The sequence below is a fragment of the Gossypium hirsutum genome, chromosome D11, assembly GCF_007990345.1.
Source record: "Gossypium hirsutum isolate 1008001.06 chromosome D11, Gossypium_hirsutum_v2.1, whole genome shotgun sequence".
NCBI classification, from domain to species: Eukaryota; Viridiplantae; Streptophyta; class Magnoliopsida; order Malvales; family Malvaceae; genus Gossypium; species Gossypium hirsutum.
This window is the reverse complement of record NC_053447.1, coordinates 3,516,843-3,543,631: the sequence shown is the minus strand read 5'-3', so window position 1 is coordinate 3,543,631 and position 26,789 is coordinate 3,516,843. Positions and strand designations below refer to the sequence as shown.

The following is a 26,789-nucleotide window of genomic DNA, read 5'->3' as shown; positions in this document are numbered from 1 at the left end:
AAAAGTTAAATATAATATTTTAATAAAATGAAGAAACAATTTATTTTAAAATTTCCTATATTAAGTGATAAGTAGTTATTTAATTACTTACCATATTCAACATTTTTTAGTTTATATTAAGTAAAAAGTTAATATGATTATAAATAAAATTTAATAATGGTTTATCAAACACACGCTTAATCAATCAACGATGATAAAAATAAAGTTTAAAAGAAAATACTCTAACAAATATAAATTTTAGGTTTTGTTATGGGAATTTTTTTCGAATTATTGTAAATAATATTTTATAATAATTACAAGTTATATTAAACATAACATATAAAAATTTCCATAAAATTATGTTATCATATGTTTGAGAAATTCAATTTTTGTTTGGTGTTGAAATAGAATTTTAGAAATAAAAAAGTATTTAAATTTAGATGAATTTTGGGTTTCAAATTTAGTTAAATTCAAGCCTACTACAATTAAATCAAATTGTGGGCTATTTCAGAAATAAAACATAAGACTCATTAAATCTAATAGGTGGGTTAGCCCACGCAGTATGAATGAGGAAAACCCAAACCCAAACCAATTTTCTATTTTCCAAAGCATGACTTTGTTAATGGTCTGTAAATCACTGTACTGAGAACTGAGAGGTGAAATTCATTTAAAAATTTTAAACGACTCTCCTTCTCCGTCTCTCAACTGTTTTTTCAGTAGTGGTGCTCCTTGTTGAGCTGCACTTGGTTGTGTTCCTAGCAATTTTCTTACATGGTTTCACATTGTGTTTTGTTCTGCTGCAGGCAGTGAAGTTACCAGTACCTGAGATGATGATGTTTCGGCAAATAACTTCATATATATATGGTAATCAGTGTGAACTTATACTCAATATTGCTCTTTGCATCTTCCCGACATTGTTTCAGCTATTTCCCAAAATAGTTTTAGCTTGTATTACATTTCTACCCGGAATTGACTGATCTGTTCAAGAGCTAAAAACTGTCCTTCATTCGCAGTATTTGGATAGCAAGAAACGCTATCGTCTTTAATAAGCCGTATGATGAAGACTCCGTTATTCTTAAGGTTCTCTCTCTCGCGGGCGAGTTCTCGGCTTTTCCGTTGCACCTTAAAGCCAAAGGACCTCCTAGAATTATTCATGTCAAGTGGTTTTGTCTTCCATTGGAATGATTCAAGCTTTATTGTCATAGATCTTCCCTTGGAAATCCTGGGATTGCTTTGAGACTAGAATGGGCATTGGCCAGCTGGTTGTCATAGGTCTGTGGGTACTATGTTTTGGTTACTCATTTTTAAAAAATTACAAAATAGTTATTAAATATTCAAAATTTTTTATTTAAATTATTGGGCTGTTAAAAAATTTTCATTTAAGTTACTGAGCTATTAAAATCACATCTTTTCTACTCGCTACATCTGCACCAATTGAATGTTTCCCTTTTTTTTTTATGAAATAACTTTAAACGTCATGAATCTACTAATTAAAATCCAAACAACTTTCTTCTTCAATTTCAGACACTGAACATCTAATAGGCTTAGATCCAATGTATGTTATTCTATTCATTGATGAGTACTAATCTAGTATACTGATTATTGCTTGGAGCTCGTTAGTCAATTTAAAAAAAAAACTTAACAACTCAATACTTTAAATAAAAACTTTCAAATAGTTCAATGATTTAAATAAAAAGTTTAGAATAGTTCAATAATCATTTAGTGAATTTACACTGAATTTGTTGATATCTCTACGACTGCTGAACTATGCGATGTTAGGGATGGGCTTCAACTTGCTAAAATTCAACATATTTCTCGTATCATTGTTGAGCTTGATGTATTTATTGGTACTATCATTAAAAATCATACTCAAGAAAATGATTTATTTTATCCTCTTGTTACCGATTGAAGGACTTTATTAAGAAGCTTTCAATATATTATTTGTTTCATATCTATTGAGAAGGTAATTAATAGACAGGACATCCTTATTAGCGTTATTTTAAATAATTTATATGAAATTAAGAATTTATTTGACCGAGTTGACTTTCTTATTTAGGGATCTATAATTAATGGATGTTAGTTTTTTTGGTAGAATATAAATTTAGAATATATTTTAGCGGAACTTTAATGTTAGTGTAATCCATCAAGTGATTATTGAATATTATCTTCGAATAAATTTTCTATATAGTGCGGTGGATCATTCAGAATAACCGGTTGATTAATTTTACCTTCATTTAACTTAGTTATGCAATCAACAACTTTATTATGTTTGTATAATTAATGAATGTTAGTTTTGTTGAAAAAAAAAGTTACTTCAAATACTAATATACTATTGCAAGTATATATGTTTTCTAGGATCTTAGATATCATAGTAAACTCCATTAACGCTCAAGTAAAAGGATGTGTAGTTGTGTACAATGCTTGGTTGATTTCTTGACTATAAAGAAGGCTCCGCTCTCCAAATCCCTTCTGTAGCTCTCACAATCTTGTCTGAGATTAGTGATATCAAATCATGTATAGTACAAAAAGCTTATTACTGATCGTTTACCAAACCTGAACGAGTCAAGAATCCATTGTAATGCTGGACTAGTGATTGTTCACATTCCAAAGTGTAAAAAAGGAATGTTCAACATTTGCTGAATCTGAGTATTAAAATTTCAACATCTACCAAATGGTAACTCGAAACTTCAAAGCAACTTTTTAACCTCATTAAGCTTGATTAGTCCCTATTAAAAAAACTATCATTTTTTTCTTAAGAAAAGCCTATTCAATCTTTAACACTAGATTAGTGTGAACAAATCCCAAAAAACGAGTATTAAAATGGAGAATCGAGGAAGCAGTAGAATCAAAACCACCATTGCTTTCTTTCATTGACCGTCAATGAGAAAAAGTAGTGACAGAGCCGCAACAAGTGAGTTTTTTTTTCTTGTCTTTAACTGCTGTTTTTACATTTTAAACGCCAAAGGGTAATGACTAATGACCCTATATATATGTATGTATAACATATATTGAGCTCCTCCTCAGTTTCACAGAATTTTCCTTTTCACCAATTTCTGCTATCTCAAAGGTATATTCATTGATTCTTTATGCTAAACTTTGAATTTTTCTTTCTTTCTCTTTTCTGCGCTGGGGTTGAATTTTTGGAGAATCGACTTTCCGGGTCTGTGGGAATTGACGGAATGATGCTTGTTTTACTAAATGTTGATTAAATTTGAGGACTTCTTTTTAATGGGGTTCTGTAGTTTTGAGGTGGGAAAAATGAAGCTTGTTTGATCAGATATTTTATCTGTTTACTGAAATTCAAGATTGATCGTCATGTTTCAGTGTTTATTTTATAGTTCCTGGGAAAATGAGTACTTGAAATTTGAGGTTTTCCTTTGCTGGGTCTGTAATATTTGGGAAAAGAATGAAGCCTGTTTATTGAAATTCTTTCATTGTTTTTTCAATTGAAAGATTACTTGTGTTCAAGCTTATGAATTTTTTTCCCTTGAGAATTTGGAGTTCTTATTGAGTGAACCTGTGATTTTGTCATATTATTTCTTTGCTTGCAGTGGTCCAAAACTTGTAGGATATGAGTGAAAGAGTGAGGCAAAAATGTTCACATAGTGAGGAAAAATATCAGACAAACATTAGTTTGGAGACACTCGATAGTGGAGGTTTGAATTCAGCTACAGTTTGTGGAGTTGATTGGACAACCTTGCCTGATGATACAGTTATTCAGCTCTTCTCTTATTTGAATTATCGAGATCGAGCTAGTTTGGCATCAACTTGTCGAACATTTAGGCTCTTAGGTTCTTTGCCCTGTTTATGGGGGTCACTGGACCTCCGGTCTTACAAATTTGATACTGCAGCTGCAGTCTCACTCTCCTTGCGATGCAAGAATCTCCAGAGACTTAAATTTCCTGCAGCAGGCTCAGCAGATGCAATAGTTAGTCTTCAAGCAAGGGAACTTCGAGAAATAAGCAGTGATTTTTGTCGTGACATTACTGATGCTGCACTTTCTGTGATAGCAGCAAGACATGAGATGCTTGAGAGCATTCATCTTGGCCCAGATCCTTGTGAGCGAATCAGCAGTGATGCAATCAAAGCACTTGCATATTGCTGCCCAAGATTGAGGAGGCTTTGGATGTCAGGTGTTAAGGAAGCTAATGGAGATGCCATAAATGCTTTGGCTAAGCATTGTAGGCAGTTAATGGAACTTGGGTTTGTGGAATCTGACAACATTGATGAAGTAGCTCTTGGAAACTTGAGTTCCCTAAAATTTTTATCTGTTGCTGGGACGAGAAACCTAAAATGGGGATCTGTAGCACAAGTTTGGAGTAGGTTACCTCAATTGGTGGGTTTAGATGTCTCAAGAACTGATGTAAATCTTAGTGCTATTAAAAGATTTCTGTCATTGTCCCGAAATTTGAAAGTATTGATTGCCTTGAATTGTCCAGTTTTTGAAGGCGAAGTTGACAGAAACACAATGCATAATAACAAAGGCAGAATTTTGCTTACTCTTTTCAGTGACATTGTCAAGGGAGTAGCATCATTATTCGCTGACAATTTAGAAAGTGTTACTGATGTGTTTCAGCATTGGAAGGAAATAAGGAATGGAGATAAAAACTTGGATGAGGTTGTTGTTTGGATTGAATGGGCCATTTCACATTCACTTCTGCGTATTGCTGAAAACAACCTGAAGGAGTTTGATGATTTTTGGCTCACACAAGGGGCAGCAGTATTGCTCAGTTTATTGCAGAGTTCACAGGAGGAAGTTCAAGAAAGAGCAGCTACTGCTGTTGCAACCTTTGTAGTCATTGATGATGAAGATGCCACTGTTCATTGCCAGAGAGCTGAGGCAATTTTATGTGGAGATGGAATAAGGATGCTTTTGAACCTTGCAAGATCTTGTCAGGAGGTCCTTCAGTCTGAAGCAGCTAAAGTATGCATTGCCTCCATTATGAGAATATATTACATACCAGAAGAACAAAAAAACCCTTCTTTATAATTCACAGAATATAAGGAAGTTTAGAAGTTACCAGGATTGAAGTTAGATGATAAACCTCAAAATATTGTTTAGAAATTATTCTCTTATAAAATGCTCCACTTCATTTAATGAGTTGCTTGTAAACTGCACATTATGGATGCAGGCTATAGCAAACTTGTCCATTGATTCTAAAGTTGCAAAAGCTGTTGCTGAAAGTGGAGGAATCGATATCCTTGCTAATTTAGCAAAATCAACGAATAGATTAGTGGCAGAAGAGGCTGCTGGAGGGCTGTGGAATCTTTCTGTAGGGGATGAACATAAGGTTGTGAAAACTGAAGAACTTGATTATCTTCCAAATAGCTATCTTTACTCAACACAGTTCCTTTTCAGGGTGCTATTGCAGAGGCAGGTGGTGTAAAGGCTTTAGTTGACCTTATATTCAAATGGCCACCTTCCAGCACTGATGTACTTCTTGTATGTATCTCTTAACTGTTCCTTCCAACACATATTTGTCAACTTGCTTGAGATAAATTGTGAGCCCTTTCTAAATGATAGGAACGTGCAACTGGAGCACTGGCAAATTTGGGAGCTGATGAAAAATGCAGCGTGGAGGTGGCTTTGGCTGGTGGTATCCATGCTTTGGTAATGCTTGCTCGGACTTGCAAATTTGAAGGAGTGCAAGAGCAGGTGTTTTGGGTTTCCTTTCTATTTACATTGAGAAGCATCAATGATCATTTTTGTGATGAGGATGGTTTTTGTTTTTGTTAGTTTGTTATTGATCAATATACTTTAGGATAATAAATAGATATTTTAGAAGCCCTTTTGAAAGATTATGGATCTGCATTAATGAGAACTACGAGATGATTAAAGCATTGACCAAGACTATTTATGTCATGCATACTAAGGTGATATAGTTATTAGTAACTTAGAACTGAGGCCCTGAAGTTCAGATTATCTTTGCATTTACAATTGAATGTGTATCTAATATTCACTTAGAATGTATAAAGGTTATAGCTCCTTCTACTCTATGTTTATCCAACATGGTATAGAAGAATGTAATAACGATATTCTTTTATCAAGATTTTTAGTTCCAAGACAAGGAAAATTGTCATATTTGGTTTTTAAATTATCCTGTGGATTGATAAATGATATAGCAGATGATCTTCAACTTTTCTGGTCAAATAAGATTTTCTCCTCCTCTTGTCTAGGCTGCTCGTGCGCTGGCTAATTTGGCTGCTCATGGGGATAGCAACAGCAATAATGCTGCTATTGGGCAAGAAGCAGGTGCATTGGAAGCATTGGTGCAACTTACTTATTCCCAAAATGAAGGCATAAGGTAATCTATTTTACTTTTATATTTCCGGGTTTAATAATAGCCACTTCTAGAATGTACTTAAGGAGATGGCAATTTATCGTGTTTTCATTATCACTTACCTAGGCTCTTGGGATTTACCCAAAATGTTACAGAGACTGTAATTGGATGTATTAAGCTATGTCCTGACTCATAACTCCATCCTTGGAAATGCCATTTTATCTTTTCATATCTAATAAAAGCAGGCAGGAAGCGGCTGGTGCTTTATGGAATTTGTCATTTGATGACAAAAATCGAGAAGCAATCTCAGCAGTTGGTGGTGTTGAGGCACTGGTATGGTTAAGTGCATGATAAATCTTATTATTTCATCTTTCAAGTAATTATTATGCTGTTTTATTTTACATCTGATGGATCAAAAAAGCAATTATCTCAAGTTTTGCATATTTGTTGGTCTTCATTTGATCATATCCCTGGTTAGAGCACGCCCATGGTAATTCCTATGCAGCTTGCAGTTATAATTACTGTAATACCAACAATGTGATCCAATATTGTTGACAACACATAGTTCTTTCAGGTAGCAACACATAGTTCTTTTGAATATTGACCAGATTTTTCTCATTGTTCTTTCCGTTCATAAACCATTTTGATTCTGCTTTTCACTCATGAATGGATATCTTGGTGTGAATTGAGGGGTTGTTGAAGGTTTCTTCAAAGAATTCCCAAGGATGATATTGTTTGATATTGTGAGAGCAATTTATGTTGATGAATCTCTTTGCCTTAATGAATCTATTAGCATTAGCAACTGCCCCCTATACAAACTATGAACAAGAAAGTTTATAATTCTATGGGCTTTAACTGATAACCCTCACCTCAGTTGTAGCTTTGGCAAAGATATATTATTTATCTATCAGCTTCCTTGCAGGTTTTGAAATTTTACTCTGATTTTGCATGATTAGGTTGCCCTGGCTCAATCTAGCTTAGATGCTTCCCAAGGTCTTCAAGAAAGAGCTGCAGGTGCTCTTTGGGGATTGTCAGTATCTGAAACTAACAGGTGTACTAGGAAACTGAAACTTCTTTGCTTTAATTGTTCAATGTTTAAATTATGAAATAATATTTGTATAAATGGTTCTTAGGTGAAATATGTTCCTCTTTTCTTTGGTACTATATAACATCATATCAAGATATTTCGGCGTAACCAAATTGAAGTGATGATGGCCTTGTTCATGCTGTTTAGTTTATAATTTGAAGCATTTAGTACATGTATAAACCTTAAGCTCTGCTTTTAACTCATCTCATGTGTTCCATGTCTCAACAGAATGTTTTGGTCTACAATTATTTAGGCTTTAGTAGTTTAACATTATGTCAAACTGAAAAAGTCAATCTCTTTATTCTTTTTGTTATAAATGGTCTTTTTGATATATTAGTGTCAGATTTCTTAAAGAAGGCATCTCCTTGCAATTTATGATACATATTGATATATTTTATATTCGTGCAGCACTGCTATTGGACGACAAGGTGGTATAGCTCCACTTATTGCGTTAGCCAGCTCAGATGTTGAAGTAAGTTTTTCACTCTCGACTCTCTCAAATGAGCCGTTTTTCTCAAAATTAGTTCAAGATGATGTTCCTTACATATTGTAATTCTTTTGTGAATACTCACTATCTGTCAGCTCTAGTGCATTTGCCTTAATTCCTTTCATTGTTGATATGTTACTAATGCATCTTTTGTAACAAAGTGCAATATGCATTCCTCTGGGCTGACCATTCATAAGTTGTTGAACTTAACTGCATGGTAAGGCCTTGGTATTTGTTTGATTTTCAGGATGTCCATGAGACCGCTGCCGGAGCTCTCTGGAATTTGGCTTTTTATCGTGATAATGCTCTTCGTATAATACAAGATGACGGAGTTCAACCCCTTGTTCATCTATGCTCTTCATCAAATTCAAAAATGGCACGTTTTATGGCTGCATTGGCCTTGGTTTACATGTTTGATGGGAGGTATGTCAAACCATTTTCTGAAAGTTATCATGAATAGGCAAAGGCTAATATGAAGGCACATTTTTCATGGGAAAAATGTTATGAGACTGCTTTGAAGAGAACTAAATATGAAGATAAAAGAATCTTAATTAATATTTGGTAAATAAATGGCATTGATTTTAAAATTTACTTTTGAGGTGTAAATTTTGGCTTATCAATTTACAGAATAGACTCAGCGGTGCCAGTGGGGCCTTCGCCTTCATCACAGGGCAGTTCAAAGAGTCTGAACATAGATGGGGTTGGAAGGATGGCCTTGAAACATGTCGAAGAGTTTGTGAGCTCATTTTATGAACCACAAACCTTTAATGCTGCTGCTGCAACATTAGTCCCCACAGCTTTGGCACAGATAGCAGAAGCCATAAGAATACCTGAAGCAGGGCATCTAAGATGCAGGTTTGGTTTTTCAACATTAGTATTTTATACTCTAAAGATGAAACCGATGATTTCGTATCTATTTTTGGTAGTAAGATTTAAGAAGTAACAGCTAGTGTTTGTACTAATTGCATATACTATTAATCTATTTAATATTTTAATCAAGTCTCTAACACTATCCAAAATCCGCATTGCTTGTAGAACATATGATATTTGCATGCACTTGCCACTTCTCATGGTTCTTACCTTTTCTATTTCATAGTTATTACCTTCAGAATTATCTATGTGTTCTAATATGTTATCTATCACTTTCCTTTACGTGCCTCTTCAGCGGAGCTGAGATTGACAGATATGTGAGAATGTTAAGAGACCCTTCTTCCATACGAAAGTCCTGTTCTGCATTTGCTCTTTTACAGGCAAGCACCTATTCTCCCTCTCCTTTTTACTAAAAATGATTATATTTTGAATTCAATTAATAAAATGCTACAACAACTTAAGAATGCTTTTTCCCTGCAGTTTACGATGCCCGGGGGACGGCATGCAATGCACCATTCATGCCTCCTTCAGAAAGCAGGAGCAGCTAGGGTCTTACGTGCTACTGCTGCTGCATCAACAGCCCCTATTCAAGCCAAAATTTTCACTAAAATTGTACTTCGGAACCTTGAGAACCACCATGAAGTCTCAAGTTAGTTGTGAGGAATGGATACATTATACAAATACTATAGTTCTTTCTGAATTGTACAATCTTGTTCAGAGCTGAACCAGGTGGCTGGAGCAGGCTACAGGCCACCTTATCCCCCTCGGCTTTCCCCAAGGATAACCGATCTTTGGCGTTTGTAATTGTATCACCCTCCATTACTTTGTGTAAGAAAACAAAAAGGAGGCCTGCATGTTCATGTAGATCATTATACAGATGTTAATGAGGTCTGGCACTACAGGAGAGGGAGGATTCTTTCTCCCTTTAATAACCTGAAAAAACCAAATGCAAAAAGGAGGGAGAAATGAACAATAATACTATCACAATAGAAGAGTTCCATCCTTTTTAAAATATACATATAGTTTGCAGTCTTTTCGCAATCATTGGACTAAGATATGTATGTATGTATGTATGTATGTATTGGGGGGGAGGGGGGGAGGCTGATATTTTAAGAACTTTTCTTCTCCCAAGTAGAAGAAAATCGTAGTATTTGCAGAGGTAATAAATGTGCATATTATTATAGTAAAAAACCGTCTTACTTGATTTCGTTAGTATGTTGCATTATTATAGTAAAAAGTGTTTATATTGGGGTGAAGTTATATATTTTGGTATTTAAAGATAGATGTTAGATTTTTTTATGTTTAATTATATGTTTTAGGGTTGCTTTGATGAAAATTCATAATTAATTAATAATACTAACTGTTGACACTATTTTTTTTGAAAACGGGGTCGACTTGGTTTTTGAAAAAAAAAACGAAAATAGGAGTCGCCACCAATCTTTTTTTGACGAGATGTGATCGGGTTACCTTGTAAAATGATTATTTTTAATAAACGGTTTAGATTTATTAAAACAATGCTTTTGGTCTGCGAAATTCAAAAAAATAGGTTCGGGAGTTAGTTACGTATGAGGAAGGATTAGCACCCTCGTAACGCCCAAAAATTGGTACCTAATTGATTATTTAATATCTTAATGTCAAAAATTAGAAACTTTAAAGAGATTTAAAATACGATCCTTTGTAAAAAAAACTTATATAAAACAAGTTACCCGTTAAGAACCTCATATTTCGGAGAGAAAAAATATCACACCCAATGAGTTAGGGCATGATATTTTACCTCCTCAAAAATGTGTAAGCCAGATGAAGAAATCGCAGCCCAATACGTTAGGGCACAACTTTTCAAAATTCTAAACATTGAATATTGCCTTTATTATTATTTTTAAAAAAAAATCTTCATCTTGAGAAAACGTGTCATATCCAATGCGTTAGGACACAACGTATTGAATTCCTGACAATGAGCTTTTTGTGTTTTTTTTATTAAAGAGCATTCGCGATTATTAGATTCAACGAAGAAAATTAGAACCCAATACGTTAGGACTCAATCCTCTCGAATCTAAACACGGAATTTTACTTATTTGAAAGTTGAAACTTATGCATCGAGATAAATTAATCTAACTTTAGATATAATGTTTCATCATAAAATAAAGTCACCATCCAGAACAACTTGGAAAAGAGGAAGCTATCATATCAAAGCATCTCCAGAAAAGTAATTTTATAACCCTCCTCTCGACTCAGAGGAGAGAGAATATTGTTATACCCCATTCGCGTCGAGACATATGGCAAGCCAAGAAGGCACCTGAACGATAAGCCTACCACCAACAGATCGAGAGGTCACCTATGAGCTTTTCGAGATGCCTACCCGGGTAATGGATGACCTAATCTTCATTGGAAACACGAAGTTGTTGGTCACCAAACACCACGTAAGCTCAACTATTTGTCATAAATATCCTTATCTTATTGAAAATATCCCTTCCATGTGTTTTGTAATGATGACTAGATGGCAAGTCCAACACGTTAACATCATCTTACACGGAACTCCTACCTATAAATACTTCCGGGAACGATGAAAAAAAGATCAACCCTTCTAGAATACTAAGCCTACACTTTGTCAACACTTCTTCAGCCCTCAACCTTTACATTATCTTCATCACCACTCTTCATAACCTCCAGCTTTCCACCTCGACTGCATAAATCGACGTCCAAAATAACCACTCTCTTCTCTTCTATACTCCTCCTTTATTGTACGGTGTATCAAAAATTTATTATCATTATTATATGAAAAATAAGAAGGCACATTCGATGATTAAAAAAAAAACCATTGTGAAGTGTATAATACTGATAAATGTAGTTGGAACAACGAACTTTGTCACATAAGATGAGAGTGATTGTTATTCTGATATGAAAAGCTATGATATATGCAGGCTAGAAGCGAAGAACATGCACCAGCATATGAACCATCAGTATGGCATATGTTCTCTAAAATATCATAGTTGGGTTGTGCCCCCCCCATGCTAATAATATACCATCAAATTATGTGGTTGTTGGCTTGTTGCTTGTTGCTTGCATACAAACTATTCATGCCCAGGTGATCTGTCTCAAAATTTAATAATATATAAATAATAAATAGCGAAATGGATATTGGGTTGGTTTGAATTCAAACTAGAGGCATTTATGGGTTAAATTGTATCTTTATTCCAAAAAAAAATTTCAACCTTGATTTGGACCATCCAAATAACCTGCTGTAGTGTATAAAAATAATAAAATGTAAAAAGTTACATTTTTATATTAATAGGCATAAATATAATTTTATATTAATTATATATATTATAATTAAATTTATATAAAAATATTTTAAAATTTATTTAATTTAAATTTCCACTAAATTTATTGAATAGGTGAACTACTTTATTCATCAACAAGTCTAATTTGAACTCGAATTTAGAACAACTTTTAATTTCGAATATTAACTTAACCCATAGATAAATCTTGTATATTGTTCCCATTAATCTAGTCTCGAATATAAGGAAGGTATTTTTTTATTTTAATTTTTTAGTACAATGATAATTCAAAACCCAATTATTTTTAAAAAAAATGAACTCATGACCAATAAGTCGAGTTCAATTTTTTTTAATATAAAGAATGTCATAATTTTGAGAAAAAAAAAGGTTGTCGATGCTTAAATCACATTTTGCATGCCTGTTATGTAAACTTGAATTATATGGAAAGCTGGCCTAGCTAGCCCCAGACCCGACCAATCCACAATACAGCAAGTTGGGCAACCTCTGAATTTGGAAAAGGAGACACCCAATTATTAAATGTTAAAATTGATGAGATCATCTGAATGAAGGCTGGATGACGACGATGATAGTACTAATTATATCCCTTTAATTAATGTCTTTGCGTAAAAAGTTCAGTTTTTGTTTGGTTTGCAACTTGGTTTTTAGCTTTTTTTGTCCATCTCTATCCTTTACAACTGGTTAATAATGCACCATCCATCCATCTTTATAGATTGGGTTGTGAAACGCACATGGTGACAAAACTCCGGCAACTGCATTATTTAGGGGTCCCCCTTCCTTAGTTTGCTGCATGCAACTTGTTGCCTCTATTCTATCACTTTCTCCTTGGAATTTCATTCACCCCTATGGCTAAAATATTTACAGTGCTACATGGTATTATGGTCTGATTTCGACATAAAGCTTGCTTTTAATTTCAACTAATTAAATGCTTGGGTTGACTTGGTTTAGTCTTCCCTTTAATTTCATCTTGCATCTCTTGAAATCTTTTTAGTTTTCTTGGTAAGGAAAAAATTAATCCATTTGTTTCATCATGGAACTATACAATTCGGAACAAAAAGGAAATAACATTCAATAATAGCAGTAAAGAGTAATTTCTGTCGATATAACCTTAAAAAAACATTATAAGATGTAGAAAACCGATTTTATTATAACTCAACGCAATATATTACATAACTGGAATGATTGTAAACGATGATAAAAATAAAAATCATTTTTTTTCATAGGAAATTATCTTGAGAAATGATAATAAAAAATGAGTGAGTAAATATTAAAATTTAAATTCTAAATAAGTTAATTGACACTTTTAAGTCTTTAAAAAGGGCTTTTAAAACACATATCAAAAAGGGCTTTTAAAACACATATCAACCCAATTAAAATTCAATTTCATTTGATTAAATCATAAAATATGTCCCTTCTAATTCGATTTATTTGATTAAATTATAAAATATCTACACTTTAATTCAATACAGTTGAACAAGGGGTTTCGAAAATAAAATCGCATTCAAATTCCTTGATGTCTGTACATCAGTTTGCAGTAAGTACTAGCATTCATTGATGGCACTGATCAAATTCCAACTGAACTTGCAAAGCAACTCAATAACTAGACTTATAAATATACATTTTTTGATGTTGCGTGATTTAAATGCCTTCCTTTTAACAGCTTACCGTATTCACATTATCTATCATGTTATCTACTTCTAATTATAATGGTGACAGGTGATATTCTGACCATCAATAGGCTTATCCTCTTCTTCCTTCACCACCGCCGAAGCTAGCTCACTACTAACTAGTGACATGACGTCACTTTCCGGCGACTTATTTCCCTTCTCTTTTCCCCTTTTCCTACAAGTCGTGGCTGGTGGAGTAGCCTGTCCAGCTTCCAGTGGGAAATTCAGTATTGCTTTCTGCCCCCTCATTTTAAATGCTGCACAATCATAAGCCTTGGCAGCATCGACATCAGTATCGAAAGTACCTAGCCAAACCCGACGTCCCTTCCTGGTCGGGTCTCGGATCTCTGCAGCAAACTTGCCCCATGGCCTTCTCCGCACCCCTCTGTAATGCCTCCTCTCTTCACAAACCAACACCTTCTGCTCCATTTTCGACCCTGAAATGAACACACTCGGAGATTCCAGCTCAACAACCTCAGGTTTTACGTCATGGCTGAAGATTTCAGGGATTCGGCAATTCGGGTCAGATACGGGAGAGTGAGGTTGATAAAGTTCGGGAACCTGGTAATTTTGTAGTTGAGAGAGGCCAAAATCAAGGCTACTTATAAAAGCATCAGCCGAAGGGAAGTCTCCAAGGAGGTGCTGATGAATGAAATCGAGTGTCGTTGATTCTTCAACGCTGGTCATTTCCTTGAAAACTTTTTCAAGAATTAATAAATGGAAGCGGCACTGGGTTAGAATATAATATATTTATATACAGGAAAATTGGAAAGAAAATATTCAAAATTCTTTGGGAAAACTACACCTAAGGTCATTAAAGTATTAGTAAGTTTACGTTTTGATCATTTAACTTTAAAAAATTATAAAATAGTCACTAAACTATTTAAAAGTTTTCATTTAAGTTAGTAAACTATTCAAATATTTTTATTTAAGTCACTAAACTATTAAGTGTTTTTGAACAGTCCGGCTATCAAGCTTCAAGTAAAGTTACGATTTGACAATCAATATGGTAGATCAATACCCATCAATGAATAAACGACCATACTTTAAGTCCAAGTTGATTTAACGGTTAGTATTAGAAATCAGAGAAGAAAGTTATTTAGATTTTAGTTCGTAGATTGATGACATTCAAAGCTATTTCATGAAGAAAAAATGAATTGTAAAAGAGAACGAGAAGATGAGCTTTTGATTGTTGCATGGAGTGTGGGCAAAGAAGGCCATACAACTGTGATTTTAATAGCCCAGTGATTTAAATGAAAATTTCGAATTGTTTAGTAATCAGTTTTTAACTTTTTAAAGTTGAGTTATCAAAATATAAACATACTAATATTCTAGTGACCTAAGGTGTAGTTTACCCAAAAAGTTTGCAATGACTCTGGAACTAAACACAGCGTGGGTCTCACCTGAAATTTATTGTTGTTTTTGTTTTACCCAGTGTTTGGAGAGAAAGAGAGGATATTTGTGCACACGGGCTTTGGTTTCTTTTCACACAAAGTTGTGTGCTGGAAATTGGATGATCTTATCCTAGGCAAATTAATTATAAAATAATAAAAAATGGGGGACCCCTTTAAAGGCGAGTTCCAAGTTGGTACTAGGCAAAAAAAGATTGTTCATGTTTGTATCTTTGTGTGTTGGGGGACCTTCCAACTTGTGTGAGGCAATGCATCCGTAGCTGTGGTGTGAGCATAAAGGGGGGGATGTATTGGGGGGTTAACAGTGGCGACAAATTGGGAGACAAAGAACAGTGTGCAACTGGATTACTTGGGAGCCTGGAGGGCTCCACTGGCAACTAACTCTCGTAAAGGTTCTTGTCATTTTATTTGACAGCTTCATCATTAAAATGACCAGTTGCAAAGCAATGTGATTCTCTAGCTTTTATTATTGCTGCTTCATCCCAAACTTGCAAATAAGTTATGGTAATTGTATAAATCATTGAGTGCTTAAGATTTGACCTTTGACGTGAGTGTATAACGGTTATTTGTTCTCGTACTGATGAATTAAAGTTGCCTCTTTGTGTCGGTAACTAAACTATGAGCTTCAATGCTCAAAGACCACAAAGCGAAATATAACCCATGAGTATAGGCAAAAAAAAAAAAAAGAAAGAAAGAAAAAAGATGTCTTTTTAGGAAATAGTTCGCGCCTCAAATAAGATTTTTTTAACCCGAGTCTAACCTGAATTTATAAAAAAAAAAGTTATTTTTTTACTGTTTTGCTACTATTTTTTCTCACTTTTTTACTATTATTTCACTATTATATTATTAACATTTTATTGTTATTATTTGAATATTGTATAACCTTTATTTTATTATTAATTTTGCTACTATTTTAGAAACATTAGCTTGTTAAGTTACACATGTATTATTGTTATCTAAGTATAAATATTTTTAAAATTTTATTTTCAATCTGTCGAGAAACATTTATTTTAATATTTTTAGTGTTTGATGTAATATATATTTTTTAAAATATATAAATAATATAAAAGATTTAATACGATCGAACTCAAATTTTAGTATTTTTATTTAGGCCGAACTTGAGTAAAATTTTAAATTCATTTTTCATGCCGAATCGAGCCCAAACCTATTAAACGAGTTTAAAATTTTATCAAGACTCAACTCGAACTTAACTCGACCCGAACATGAAGAGGTATACGTATCCGGTCCTAAATGCAGAGTGATATCATTCCCCAATCCATTAACCATTACAAACTAAATTTCTCTCATCCAATCCAGTATCCCTCACGTGTCACATGAATTAATGCCCCTTCACTCCCAATTTGCCCACTTGCATACTTTTACAAATTTCATAATCATTTTATTATTATATTTAAGTAAATCATAAAATTATGATTAATTTTAATAATAAATTAAAATCTAATATCACTAAAATATTATGAATAATTTTAGATGATGTTTATACATAGTTATTAAATTAGATGATGTTATTTCAAAGCTACTTATGTGCATACATCATATATGTGTTTATTAGAGGTGATCATGGGTAGGGCAGCCCGGCCAGGTCTAACGGCCCGCCCGAAATATGGGAGGGTTCGGGTAAAAATATAGGCCCGAAATATGAGTTTGGGTAAAAAATAAGGCCCGTTTAGAAAATGGGCCGGGCCTCGGGCAAAACTTTCTTTCCTTGGCCCGACCCGAATATATAATAAATATATATTTTTATTTTTAAAATACATTTCCCATTTCCCCATTTCCCATTAGACATTTAGTATTTATATAATAAATATATATAATAAATATATTTTTTATTTTAAAGTATTTTTAAAATACTTTTTTTTATTTTTAAAATACATTTCCGAATATAATAAATTGGTTGCAAAAAGGACGATGAGGATGATGTTTCTTTGGTTGCTTTTTAGGATACTTCCTTTATAATTGTTGAAAATTTAATTTAGCTTACAATTTATATTTTGTTATAAAATTAAATATGTTAATCGGTTAATGTATGGATATTCTGGTTGGTTGATTATATTTTGCAGGTTTTTTATACAATTTTGGTGTTTACTAAAAAAAAAGGTCCAGGCTCGGGCTTAGGAATTTTTTCCCTGACCGGGCCTGGACAAAATTTTAGGCCCATATTTCGGGTCGAGTCCGGGCCAAAAAAATTTTCTGGGCCCGGCCCATGATCACCTCTAGTGTTTATACATGGATATTAAATTATATGATGTTATTTTTATTGAGTGACATCGATTGATGAGAATATAAATATTAGAGTTAATTTTTTTTATATTGAACTTTTTTTTCTCGTTCAAAACATTTTTCACAATTTTTACACTTATAATAATTGTAATTATATTTTAATTAGATTACATTAAAATTAAATATATTAATCTCTAAAATATTCCCAATTTTTAGTTACCAATTAATTAATCTCACTTTATTTTTTTCCTTCTATAAATATCCCCCTCTCTCTTTCTAAATTAAGTCCCTTATTAGTTTCTTTCTTTTCGTATTTGGTGTTCTTTGCTTACAAATTTGGTATTGGATCGAAGCCAAATCTCAAATCGTAAATTGCATAGAATGAACGAGATTAGTCTGTGTGAGTATAGCTTTTCTCATCAATATCCTCGAAGTCCAAGCTTTACTTGTCTTAACTCTTGCCTGACGGAACGATGGGGCGATTTGCCCTTGAAAGTCGATGACTCTGAGGACATGCTTATATACAACTCCCTTCACGAAGCTCTTAATTTTGGATGGTCTCCTTCCGATTCAACGCTGCCAACTGCCATTAAAGACGAGCCTGAGGTGTTGACACCAGTAATCAAAGTGAACTCCATCGGGTCGACTCAACCCGTAGCTGCTGCAACAACTCAAATGTTATTCGGAACTGCTTTCATGGGAATAAGCAGTGAAAACGAAACCGCCTTTTTTATGGGAAAACAAGAAAAGTGCTTTAGGAATGGGAATCAAAGAGTAGCTAAGGGGAGGCATTACAGAGGAGTAAGGCAAAGGCCGTGGGGGAAATTCGCGGCGGAGATAAGAGACTCAGCTAGGAACGGGGCAAGAGTTTGGCTAGGCACGTACGAGACCGCCGAGGAAGCTGCTTTGGCTTATGACCGAGCGGCTTTCAAAATGCGTGGTTCCAGGGCTTTGCTTAATTTCCCGCACAGGATCGGCAACAATGAGCCGGCACCCGTCAGAATCACGGCTAAGCGTCGGGAAAATGAGCCTTCTTCGTATAATACACCTTCGCCTAAGAGACAGAAAAGTTTGGTTACTAAACAAACCGAGTTAGAGAGAGACATGGAGTTGACTGTGTTTCAATTGGGACATCAAATGGGCCTAATGCCACTTGGAGAACAGTTATTGGTGAATTAAAATTTCTTATCTTTTATCTGTTGATCTGCTGTACGTACTAAGAGCATGAAAAGTAGTAATAGACAGAACCATTAACTTATGAGTGCACTTTTTTTTTTTTGCCTTTGCTTTTTTTTTCTCTGAGAGGATAAATAAAACCTTTGAACCGAATGTTTTTGATAAAAAATTTATTAGGTGTAATCTCTTATATGAAAAAAAAAATCTATGAAGGGTCACATGCATTTTAGTTTGGGTGGATAAAGTGGAGCATTACTTGCCATAATTTACCAAATAATGAATAATGGCAATGAGAAGTAAGAAATTGGAGCCACTTAATTAAAACTATAGCTTTGTGCTTTTATCAACAAAAATGCAATAATTACATCACATGAATCACAATTTCACACACACAAAATATAATAATTAACCAAAAAAATATAATAATTACATATCCCCATCATAAGTTAATTAACCAAAGACAATTTATGAGTTGATGTAGGAATAAACTTAAGAAAATAAAGAGAGATGTGATAATGTTAGGGATATAGACATGTAGCTTATTATAAGTTACCAAAATTATATGCAAAATTTAACATAGATGTTTTCTATTTATTTTAAGGTTGATAAACAAATTGCAAAGATAACATGAAGATCATGTACTTGTCCACTATGTCTGATCTTATAAATATTTTAAAATACGATGAATGAACGATAAAATCGATTGCTATAAGAATGTAAAAAATAAGTTCAATTACGTTAACAAAAGTACTTTTATAGATATTTAGATGTCGGCTTTAAATAAAAAAACAGAGAAAATCATTGTTGTTGAATACATATATGTATAGTTAGAATTTGGATTTTGAAAATGGGAGCCATATGGGAAGAACAAAACTTTGTAAAAACCCAACGCTTAATTGCAGTCAACTATGAAATTAGTGTTATGAAAGGGATTAAATCTGAAAAGAAGAAGAAAAAAAGAACAAAATTCTGCTCCGAAAAATTCAACCCAGAATTTATATATTATATATGTTGTTCCAATAGGGTCGGAAGCGTGTAAATTATTGTACTAAAAAATCACACAAAGTTCAATTCCCAGGAAAGAGAGGTGGATCACATGGATCTCTTAAATACCAAGTCTTTCCTTAGACAGAATATCCCTTCTATAGTAATTTAATAGCACAATTAAATACTACTATTATACCCTCAAATATTGAAAGAAAAATAGGACAAGAAAGAACACAAGAGTTTTAATGAGGTTCGGTAAATTATACCTACGTCCTCGGGCACTAACACCAGATGATAACTTTACTATCTCCAAAGTATTACAAACAAATAGAATTCCTTAAGAATTCTCAAATGGGAGAAGAGAGAAAACTAAGAGAGAAAGATTGGTTGGGATGAATTGAAATGAGAAATGAGAAGGCCTATTTATAGTTGAGGTTTAAGGACCAAACAATAAATAGCCCATTATCTCAAGGACCAAAAAAAATTATCCCATGCCACTTTTTCAAAGTCAACTTTAGGGTGCTAAACTTGCACCACTTTGTATTGTTTGCCATTAATGTTGTCTCCCATTAATGTTAACAATCTCCACCTTGAAGATTTGATTAGGATAATCACATCTTCACACACTTCCTTCAACTCCCCAAATTCGATAAAGCTATCTTTTGTAGTGCCTACAAATGCACTCTCGAGCGCCATACACCTGAAGGTGCTCAAATTCTCAGGATGTTAATCAAGTTCAAACAATGATTAAACTTGATTGTTGTTACCACCTTGGTCATCATATCTGCGGGATTATCTGCTGTCGGAATCTTCTGAAGTAGAATTTTTCCTTTTTCAAAGACTTCCCGCACAAAGTGATATCTTACGTCGATATGCTTGGTTCTTGAATGATAGACTTGATTTTTCGCTAAATGAATAGCGCTCTGACTGTCACAATATAAACTTATGTGACTTTGAACAACTCCTAAGTCTTTCAACAATCCATTAAGCCAAATAGCCTCCTTAACAGCTTCTGTAACTGCCATATATTCTGCCTCTGTAGTAGACACAGCTACTGTAGACTGTAAGGTAGACTTCCAACTCACTGGGGCTTTCGCAAGAGTAAACAGATACCCCGTAGTTGAACGACGTTTATCTAAATCACCAGCAAAGTCGGAATCAACATATCCAACTACAAACTGACCAAGTGCTTCATCCTGTTCAAAAATTAAACCAACATCTACGGTTTTTCGAAGATACCGTAGAATCCATTTCACAGCTTGCCAATGTCCTTTTCCAGGATCATGCATATACCTGCTCACAACTCCAACAGCTTGTGAAATGTCAGGCCTCGTACACACCATCGCATACATCAAACTCCCAACTGCATTAGCATATGGGACTTTCGCCATATATTCTCTTTCTTCTTCAGTTTTCGGAGATAATTGAGCACTAAGTTTCAAATGAGAAGCAAGTGGGGTACTTACATGTTTTGTGTTTTCATTTACACCAAAACATTGTAATACCTTTTTCAGATATTGCTTCTGATTTAAACAGAGCTTGCCTCTCAGTCTATCTCTACTTATCTCCATGCCGAGAATCTTCTTAGCCTCACCTAGATCTTTCATCTCGAACTCTTGATTCAACTGAGCCTTCAGCTTATCTATGTCATTTTGGCTCTTCGAAGCGATTAACATATCATCAACATACAAGAGTAGATAAATGAAAGATCCGTCATGCAGCTTCTGCAAATATACACAATTGTCATATTTGCTTCTTGTGTACTTCTGCCTTCTCATAAAGCTATCAAATCGCTTGTACCACTGCCTCGGGGATTGCTTCAATCCATATAGCGATTTGTTCAGCTTACAAACCCAATTTCTACCACCAGCATCTGTGTATCCTTCGGGCTGAGTCATATAGATCTCCTCTTCTAACTCACCATGCAAGAAAGCTGTCTTAACATCAAGTTGAGCTAGCTCCAAATTCAACTGTGCTACCAAGGCCAACAAAATTCTAATGGAGGAATGCTTCACAACAGGGGAAAATACATCATTGTAGTCAATTCCCTCCTTCTGAGCGTAGCCTTTAGCTACCAATCTTGCCTTGTAGCGAATATCCTTCTTGCTAGGAGATCCATCTTTCTTTGCGAATACCCACTTGCATCCGATTGCCCTTTTACCTTTCGGTAATTGCGCCAACTCCCAAGTATTGTTCTTCCGGAGAGACTGCATTTCTTCATCCATGGCGCTTTTCCATTTATCACTTTCTAAGCTTTGCATTGCTTCTTGATAAGTGATAGGAATATCATCAACAACGGGAAGGGCGTAGGCCACCATATCAGTAAATCGAGCAGGTTTACGAATTTCTCTCCGTGGCCTTGCAACTGCAACTGGTTCTGGTGTACTTAGTGGTTCTTGGGTCAGAACCTCTTCAACCTCTAATTCCTCCATTGTGGCTGGAGAATTAGACTTATTAACTGGGCAAATCCCCATCTGCTCAAACTCCACCTGTTTTGGAGTACACTCCACCTGTTGTGGAGTATTGCTCGTCTGAATATCTTTATCTGCTACCTTTTTCAATGTGGCAGATTCATCAAAGGTAACATCTCTGCTACAGATCATTTTCTTTGTGCTTAAGCACCAAAGACGAAATCCCTTCACTCCAGAAGTGATTCCCATAAAGAGAGCTTTCTTTGCCCTCGGATCTAACTTTGACTCCTTCACATGGTAATATGCAGTGGTTCCAAACACATGTAAGGAATCATAATCTGTAGCCGGTTTTCCAGACCATACCTCCATAGGAGTTTTTCTTTCTAATGCAGATGATGGCAAACGATTAACAAGATGGCCAGCGTATGTCACAGCCTCAGCCCAAAATTGCTTGCCCAACCCAGCATTGGACAACATACATCGAACTTTCTCCAGCAATGTTCGATTCATACGCTCTGCCACTCCATTCTGTTGTGGTGTATCCCTAACTGTGAAGTGTCGAACAATACCATACTCTTGGCACACATCGAAGAACGGATCACTTTTATATTCCCCTCCATTGTCCGTCCTAAGCCGCCTGATTTTCTTGCCAGTCTGGTTTTCGATCATAGTTTTCCATTTAAGAAAAACTCCAAGCACTTCATCTTTAGTTTTCATGGTATACACCCAAACTCTTCTGGAAAAGTCATCAACAAAAGTAACAAAGTAGTGTTTTCCTCCCAACGAAGGTGTTTTGGAAGGCCCCCACACATCTGAGTGAATATATTCCAAAATACCTTTTGTATTATGGATAGCAGTGCCGAATTTCACTCTCTTTTGCTTTCCCAGAACACAGTGCTCACAAAATTTTAATTTGCAAGCCTTTGCACCTTTCAACAATCCTTGCTTTGCCAGAATTTGCAAGGATTTTTCGCTGGCATGTCCCAACTTCATATGCCACAACTGCATTGAGTCCAATTCTTTGTTACCGGAAGCTGTAGCGACTGCTCCAATAACTGTACTACCTTGGTAGTAATACAAGTTATTTTTCCTGATGCCCTTCAATATCACAAGTGCGCCAGATGTCACTTTCAAAATCCCATCTCTCATAGTAACAACTGAACCATTGGATTCCAAGGCTCCCAATGAGATGAGATTTTTCTTCAAACTGGGCACGTACCGAACATCAGTCAGAACTCTGGTTGATCCATCTTGATTCTTTAATTGGATTGAACCTATCCCAACAGTTTTACAGGCATTGTCATTGCCCATATAAACAACTCCTCCATTTAGTTCTACTAAATCAGAGAACCATTCCCGGTTAGGGGACATATGAAAGGTACAACCCGAATCCAATATCCACTCATCTGAATGGAACGACGATGATGATGCAACCAGTGATAGTTCAGAGTCACTAGTATCATGCTTTGCAACACAAGCATCTACAACAGCTTTTCCCTTATTCTTCAGCTTTGGACAATTTTTCTTCCAGTGGCCTTTCTCATGACAAAAGGCACATTCATCTTTCCCGAGTCTGGACTTTGACTTTGATCTCCCCTTTTGAGTTTTCTTCCGAGTGTATGAACGACCTCGGACTACTAAAGCTTCTGTATCTCTGATTGAGTTTTTCTGTTTGTCCTTCTTTCTCTGTTCATAACTGTATAAGGCCGCACAGACTTCGCTCAGAGATATATCACTCCTGCCATGAAGTAGAGTAGTTTCTAGGAACTCAAACTCCTCAGGAAGTGACCCCAACAGCATCAAAGCCAAATCTTCATCTTTGAATGTCTCATCCATATTCAGCAAATCAGTGACTAACTGATTAAATTTGGTGATGTGATCATTCATTGTGGTACTTGGGACGTATGTGAAGCGAAACAGTCTTTTCTTCAAGTGGAGCTTATTTTGACTGTTTTTCTTCAAAAATTTTTCTTCAAGTGCCACCCACAACTTATTTGCAGAAGTCTCCTTTGAAAAAGCATACCTCTGCTCTCGAGAAAGGCATGATCGAATTGTGCCACATGCCAACCGATTGATCGCCTTCCAATCTTTCTCCTGTACATCATCTGGTTTCTCTTCATCAATGGCAATGTCTAGACCCTGCTGAAAAAGGGCATCTAGAACCTCACTTTGCCACATACCAAAATGGCCCGTGCCATCAAAGATCTCCACGGCCAATCTTGCATTTGCAATTGTCGGTCTTGTCCACATGGACGATGTTGAAGCTCCTACACCGACCGTTTTCTCCATAATCTTTCAATATACCTAAGGAAATCTTTTCTGATGTGGAAGATCAGTTTAAACTGCAACCACAGAGCATACTACGATTAACCTTCGGCTCTTGATACCACTTGTTGTTCCAATAGGGTCGGAAGCGTGTAAATTATTGTACTAAAAAATCACACAAAGTTCAATTCCCAGGAAAGAGAGGTGGATCACATGGATCTCTTAAATACCAAGTCTTTCCTTAGACAGAATATCCCTTCTATAGTAATTTAATAGCACAATTAAATACTACTATTATACCCTCAAATATTGAAAGAAAAATAGGACAAGAAAGAACACAAGAGTTTTAACGAGGTTCGGTAAATTATACCTACGTCCTCGGGCACTAACACCAGATGATAACTTTACTATCTCCAAAGTATTACAAACAAATAGAATTCCTTAAGAATTCTCAAATGGGAGAAGAGAGAAAACTAAGAGAGAAAGATTGGTTGGGATGAATTGAAATGAGAAATGAGAAGGCCTATTTATAGTTGAGGTTTAAGGACCAAACAATAAATAGCCCATTATCTCAAGGACCAAAAAAAATTATCCCATGCCACTTTTTCAAAGTCAACTTTAGGGTGCTAAACTTGCACCACTTTGTATTGTTTGCCATTAATGTTGTCTCCCATTAATGTTAACAATATATATAACATCATACTTGTTTTGGTCTATCCGCCACGTTAAAGATTAAGAAATAAGAAGACATTTACATGAATAATTTTACTTGCTTTTTTTTTTCGTATAAAACCAAAAAGATTAACATATAAATATATAATGATGAATTATTAACGTTCATTACTTCAAGCCCTGCCGTATTTTCCGATATCTTCCTGCGACAAATGGAGGATTCTGCCAGACCCAACGACCGGCCATTAGCTATTAAACTAACATATAAAGTATAAATTAGAGGTGATTATGGGCTAGGCTCAGACAAAATTTTAGGCCATTTTTTAGGCCCGGATCAGCCCGGCCCGAAATATGGGCCTAAAATTTATCTAAGCCCGGCCCAAAAAAATTACTAAGCTCGAGCCCGGCTCAACCCGGCCCATATTTGATTAAAAATAAAAAATAAAAATATTTAATATATAATTCGGATTAAAAGTCCAAAAAATATATATATTTAATAAAAAGTATATTTGATTAAAAATAAAAATAAAAATAAAAATAAATTTTAATATATAATTCGGGCCGGACTAGGACAAAAAAATCTTACCCGAGGCCCGGCTCATTTTTTAAACGGGCCTCATTTTTTTGCCCAAACCTATATTTTTACCCGAATCCTCCTATTTTTTGGGTTGGCCGTCGGGCCGGACCGGGTAGCCCGACCCATGATCACCTCTAGTATAAATTTTGTTGGTGTAATTTTTTAAATTACACCAATTAATTGAGGGTGTGAAAAGTGTTGTATTTATTTATAAAATTATTTTTCAAAAGTTTTACTACAATTTATAATATAGTTCTCAAACTCTTAATCTATTAGTGCATCAAATATTTTCTTCCATATTTATAGGTGAATCTAGGCGGGCTAGTAGCCCCCCCAATATAAATTTGTTATTTAGGCTCTTTAAGAGTTTTTGAAATTTTAAATTAATAAAGATAAAATTACACTTTGACCCCTTTAGAATTATAAAAATTTAATTTAATCCTTTAAAATTATAAAGATATAGACTATAAAAAATTAAAATTTCATTCGCCCCTAAAAAATTGTTCTAGCTTCGCCCCTGCCTATATTATTTGGTATAAGGGTAAGTATTTTGACATGTGCCATTTTTTTAAATATTTTATTATACTTTATCGGACATTTATTAACTTTCTCACCCTAATTTCCACTAACAGTATACTAAATAATTTCCCTTAATATAATATTTTTGTTAAATTAAAAATTTTTCACTTTTTAACAGTGCATTTTAAAAAAACAATTTTAAAAAAATAGAAGGGAAAGACTTTTTTTTTTTGCCACCAAACGTCAACGCTAACCAAATGGAATTATAGTTGGATATAAATATCTTTATCATATATTGAATATTTTCGTAAAGGAACTGCCTATATTAAGTTTTAAGCAAATAATAAAAAAAAGAGGAAAATTTAACATTAATATGATGTACCAAAATCAAATACAGAAAAGACAAAAGGATTGTTTCATTGTTATCATTAATATTTGATGGGTAACTAAAAAATATATAATCCCAGAATTCATTTGGTGGGTTAGGGAGCACTGCAATCTTTTTTATTACTGCTCTTTGCCTAACCCGCCCAAGGGGCAGGACAAGATCCCATCAAAGTACCTAAATGCATCCGACATAAAATCTCCTTTAATTATATGTAAGCAAAATATGAAAGGAATAAACTAAGATCCACCATGGTTTCACACGAATCTCAAGCTTAAAGCCTTGCACAACTAACTTTGATTTGTCCTTTCCTAACATTTCATAATTGATCTCTCTTTGTACCCCGCAAATCACAAATTTGTATAGAAAAGTTGAAGCCAATGAAAGCTGCCTTCCACAATCTCCTTTGCATATAATTTTACTATTGACTTTGAAACTGCTACTTTAGAAGTACCTTTGGATCAGTTAGTAAAATCCTTC

At 34.6% G+C, this 26,789-nt stretch overlaps 3 protein-coding genes across 5 annotated transcripts; 2 read left to right on the top strand and 1 right to left on the bottom strand.

Moving 5' to 3' along the window:
* The first annotated feature begins 2,657 nt into the window (after positions 1-2,657).
* LOC107912052 (protein ARABIDILLO 1) lies at positions 2,658-9,720 on the top strand. Of its 3 annotated transcripts, XM_041105550.1 has the most exons (14): positions 2,659-2,890; positions 3,004-3,046; positions 3,531-4,903; positions 5,112-5,270; positions 5,339-5,422; positions 5,504-5,635; positions 6,157-6,284; positions 6,503-6,593; positions 7,217-7,311; positions 7,756-7,819; positions 8,082-8,257; positions 8,462-8,689; positions 9,000-9,084; positions 9,185-9,720. In XM_041105550.1, exons 3-14 carry the CDS (start codon positions 3,551-3,553, stop codon positions 9,356-9,358), a joined length of 2,769 nt encoding a protein of 922 aa, XP_040961484.1. In that variant the 5' UTR covers positions 2,659-2,890; positions 3,004-3,046; positions 3,531-3,550; the 3' UTR covers positions 9,359-9,720. The 3 variants fall into 3 exon arrangements, with proteins under 3 accessions (XP_016695581.2, XP_040961484.1, XP_016695582.2); XM_016840092.2 differs by lacking the exon at positions 3,004-3,046 and having other exon boundaries at positions 2,658-2,890; XM_016840093.2 differs by lacking the exon at positions 2,659-2,890 and having other exon boundaries at positions 2,897-4,903; positions 6,506-6,593.
* Positions 9,721-13,478: 3,758 nt separating this feature from the next.
* On the bottom strand, positions 13,479-14,441 carry LOC107912054 (ethylene-responsive transcription factor ERF107). The gene has a single exon (XM_016840095.2). It carries the CDS (start codon positions 14,349-14,351, stop codon positions 13,695-13,697), a length of 657 nt encoding a protein of 218 aa, XP_016695584.2. The 5' UTR covers positions 14,352-14,441; the 3' UTR covers positions 13,479-13,694.
* A 3,151-nt stretch (positions 14,442-17,592) lies between these two features.
* LOC107912055 (ethylene-responsive transcription factor 2) lies at positions 17,593-18,575 on the top strand. Its single transcript, XM_016840096.2, has one exon. The coding sequence runs from the start codon at positions 17,699-17,701 to the stop codon at positions 18,494-18,496; it is 798 nt and encodes a 265-aa protein (XP_016695585.1). The 5' UTR covers positions 17,593-17,698; the 3' UTR covers positions 18,497-18,575.
* Positions 18,576-26,789: the final 8,214 nt, after the last annotated feature.

What these genes read in the sequence shown, in the direction of transcription:
- LOC107912052 (XM_016840092.2), top strand. Translation starts at nt 3,551, where the DNA reads ATGAGTGAAAGAGTGAGGCAAAAATGTTCACATAGTGAGGAAAAATAT. An exon ending in TCCCAAAATGAAGGCATAAG is followed by an intron (nt 6,285 to 6,502) that starts GTAATCTATTTT and finishes ATCTAATAAAAG; the next exon opens with CAGGCAGGAAGCGGCTGGTG. An exon ending in GCAGGGCATCTAAGATGCAG is followed by an intron (nt 8,690 to 8,999) that starts GTTTGGTTTTTC and finishes GTGCCTCTTCAG; the next exon opens with CGGAGCTGAGATTGACAGAT.
- LOC107912054 (XM_016840095.2), bottom strand. Translation starts at nt 14,351, where the DNA reads ATGACCAGCGTTGAAGAATCAACGACACTCGATTTCATTCATCAGCAC.
- LOC107912055 (XM_016840096.2), top strand. Translation starts at nt 17,699, where the DNA reads ATGAACGAGATTAGTCTGTGTGAGTATAGCTTTTCTCATCAATATCCT.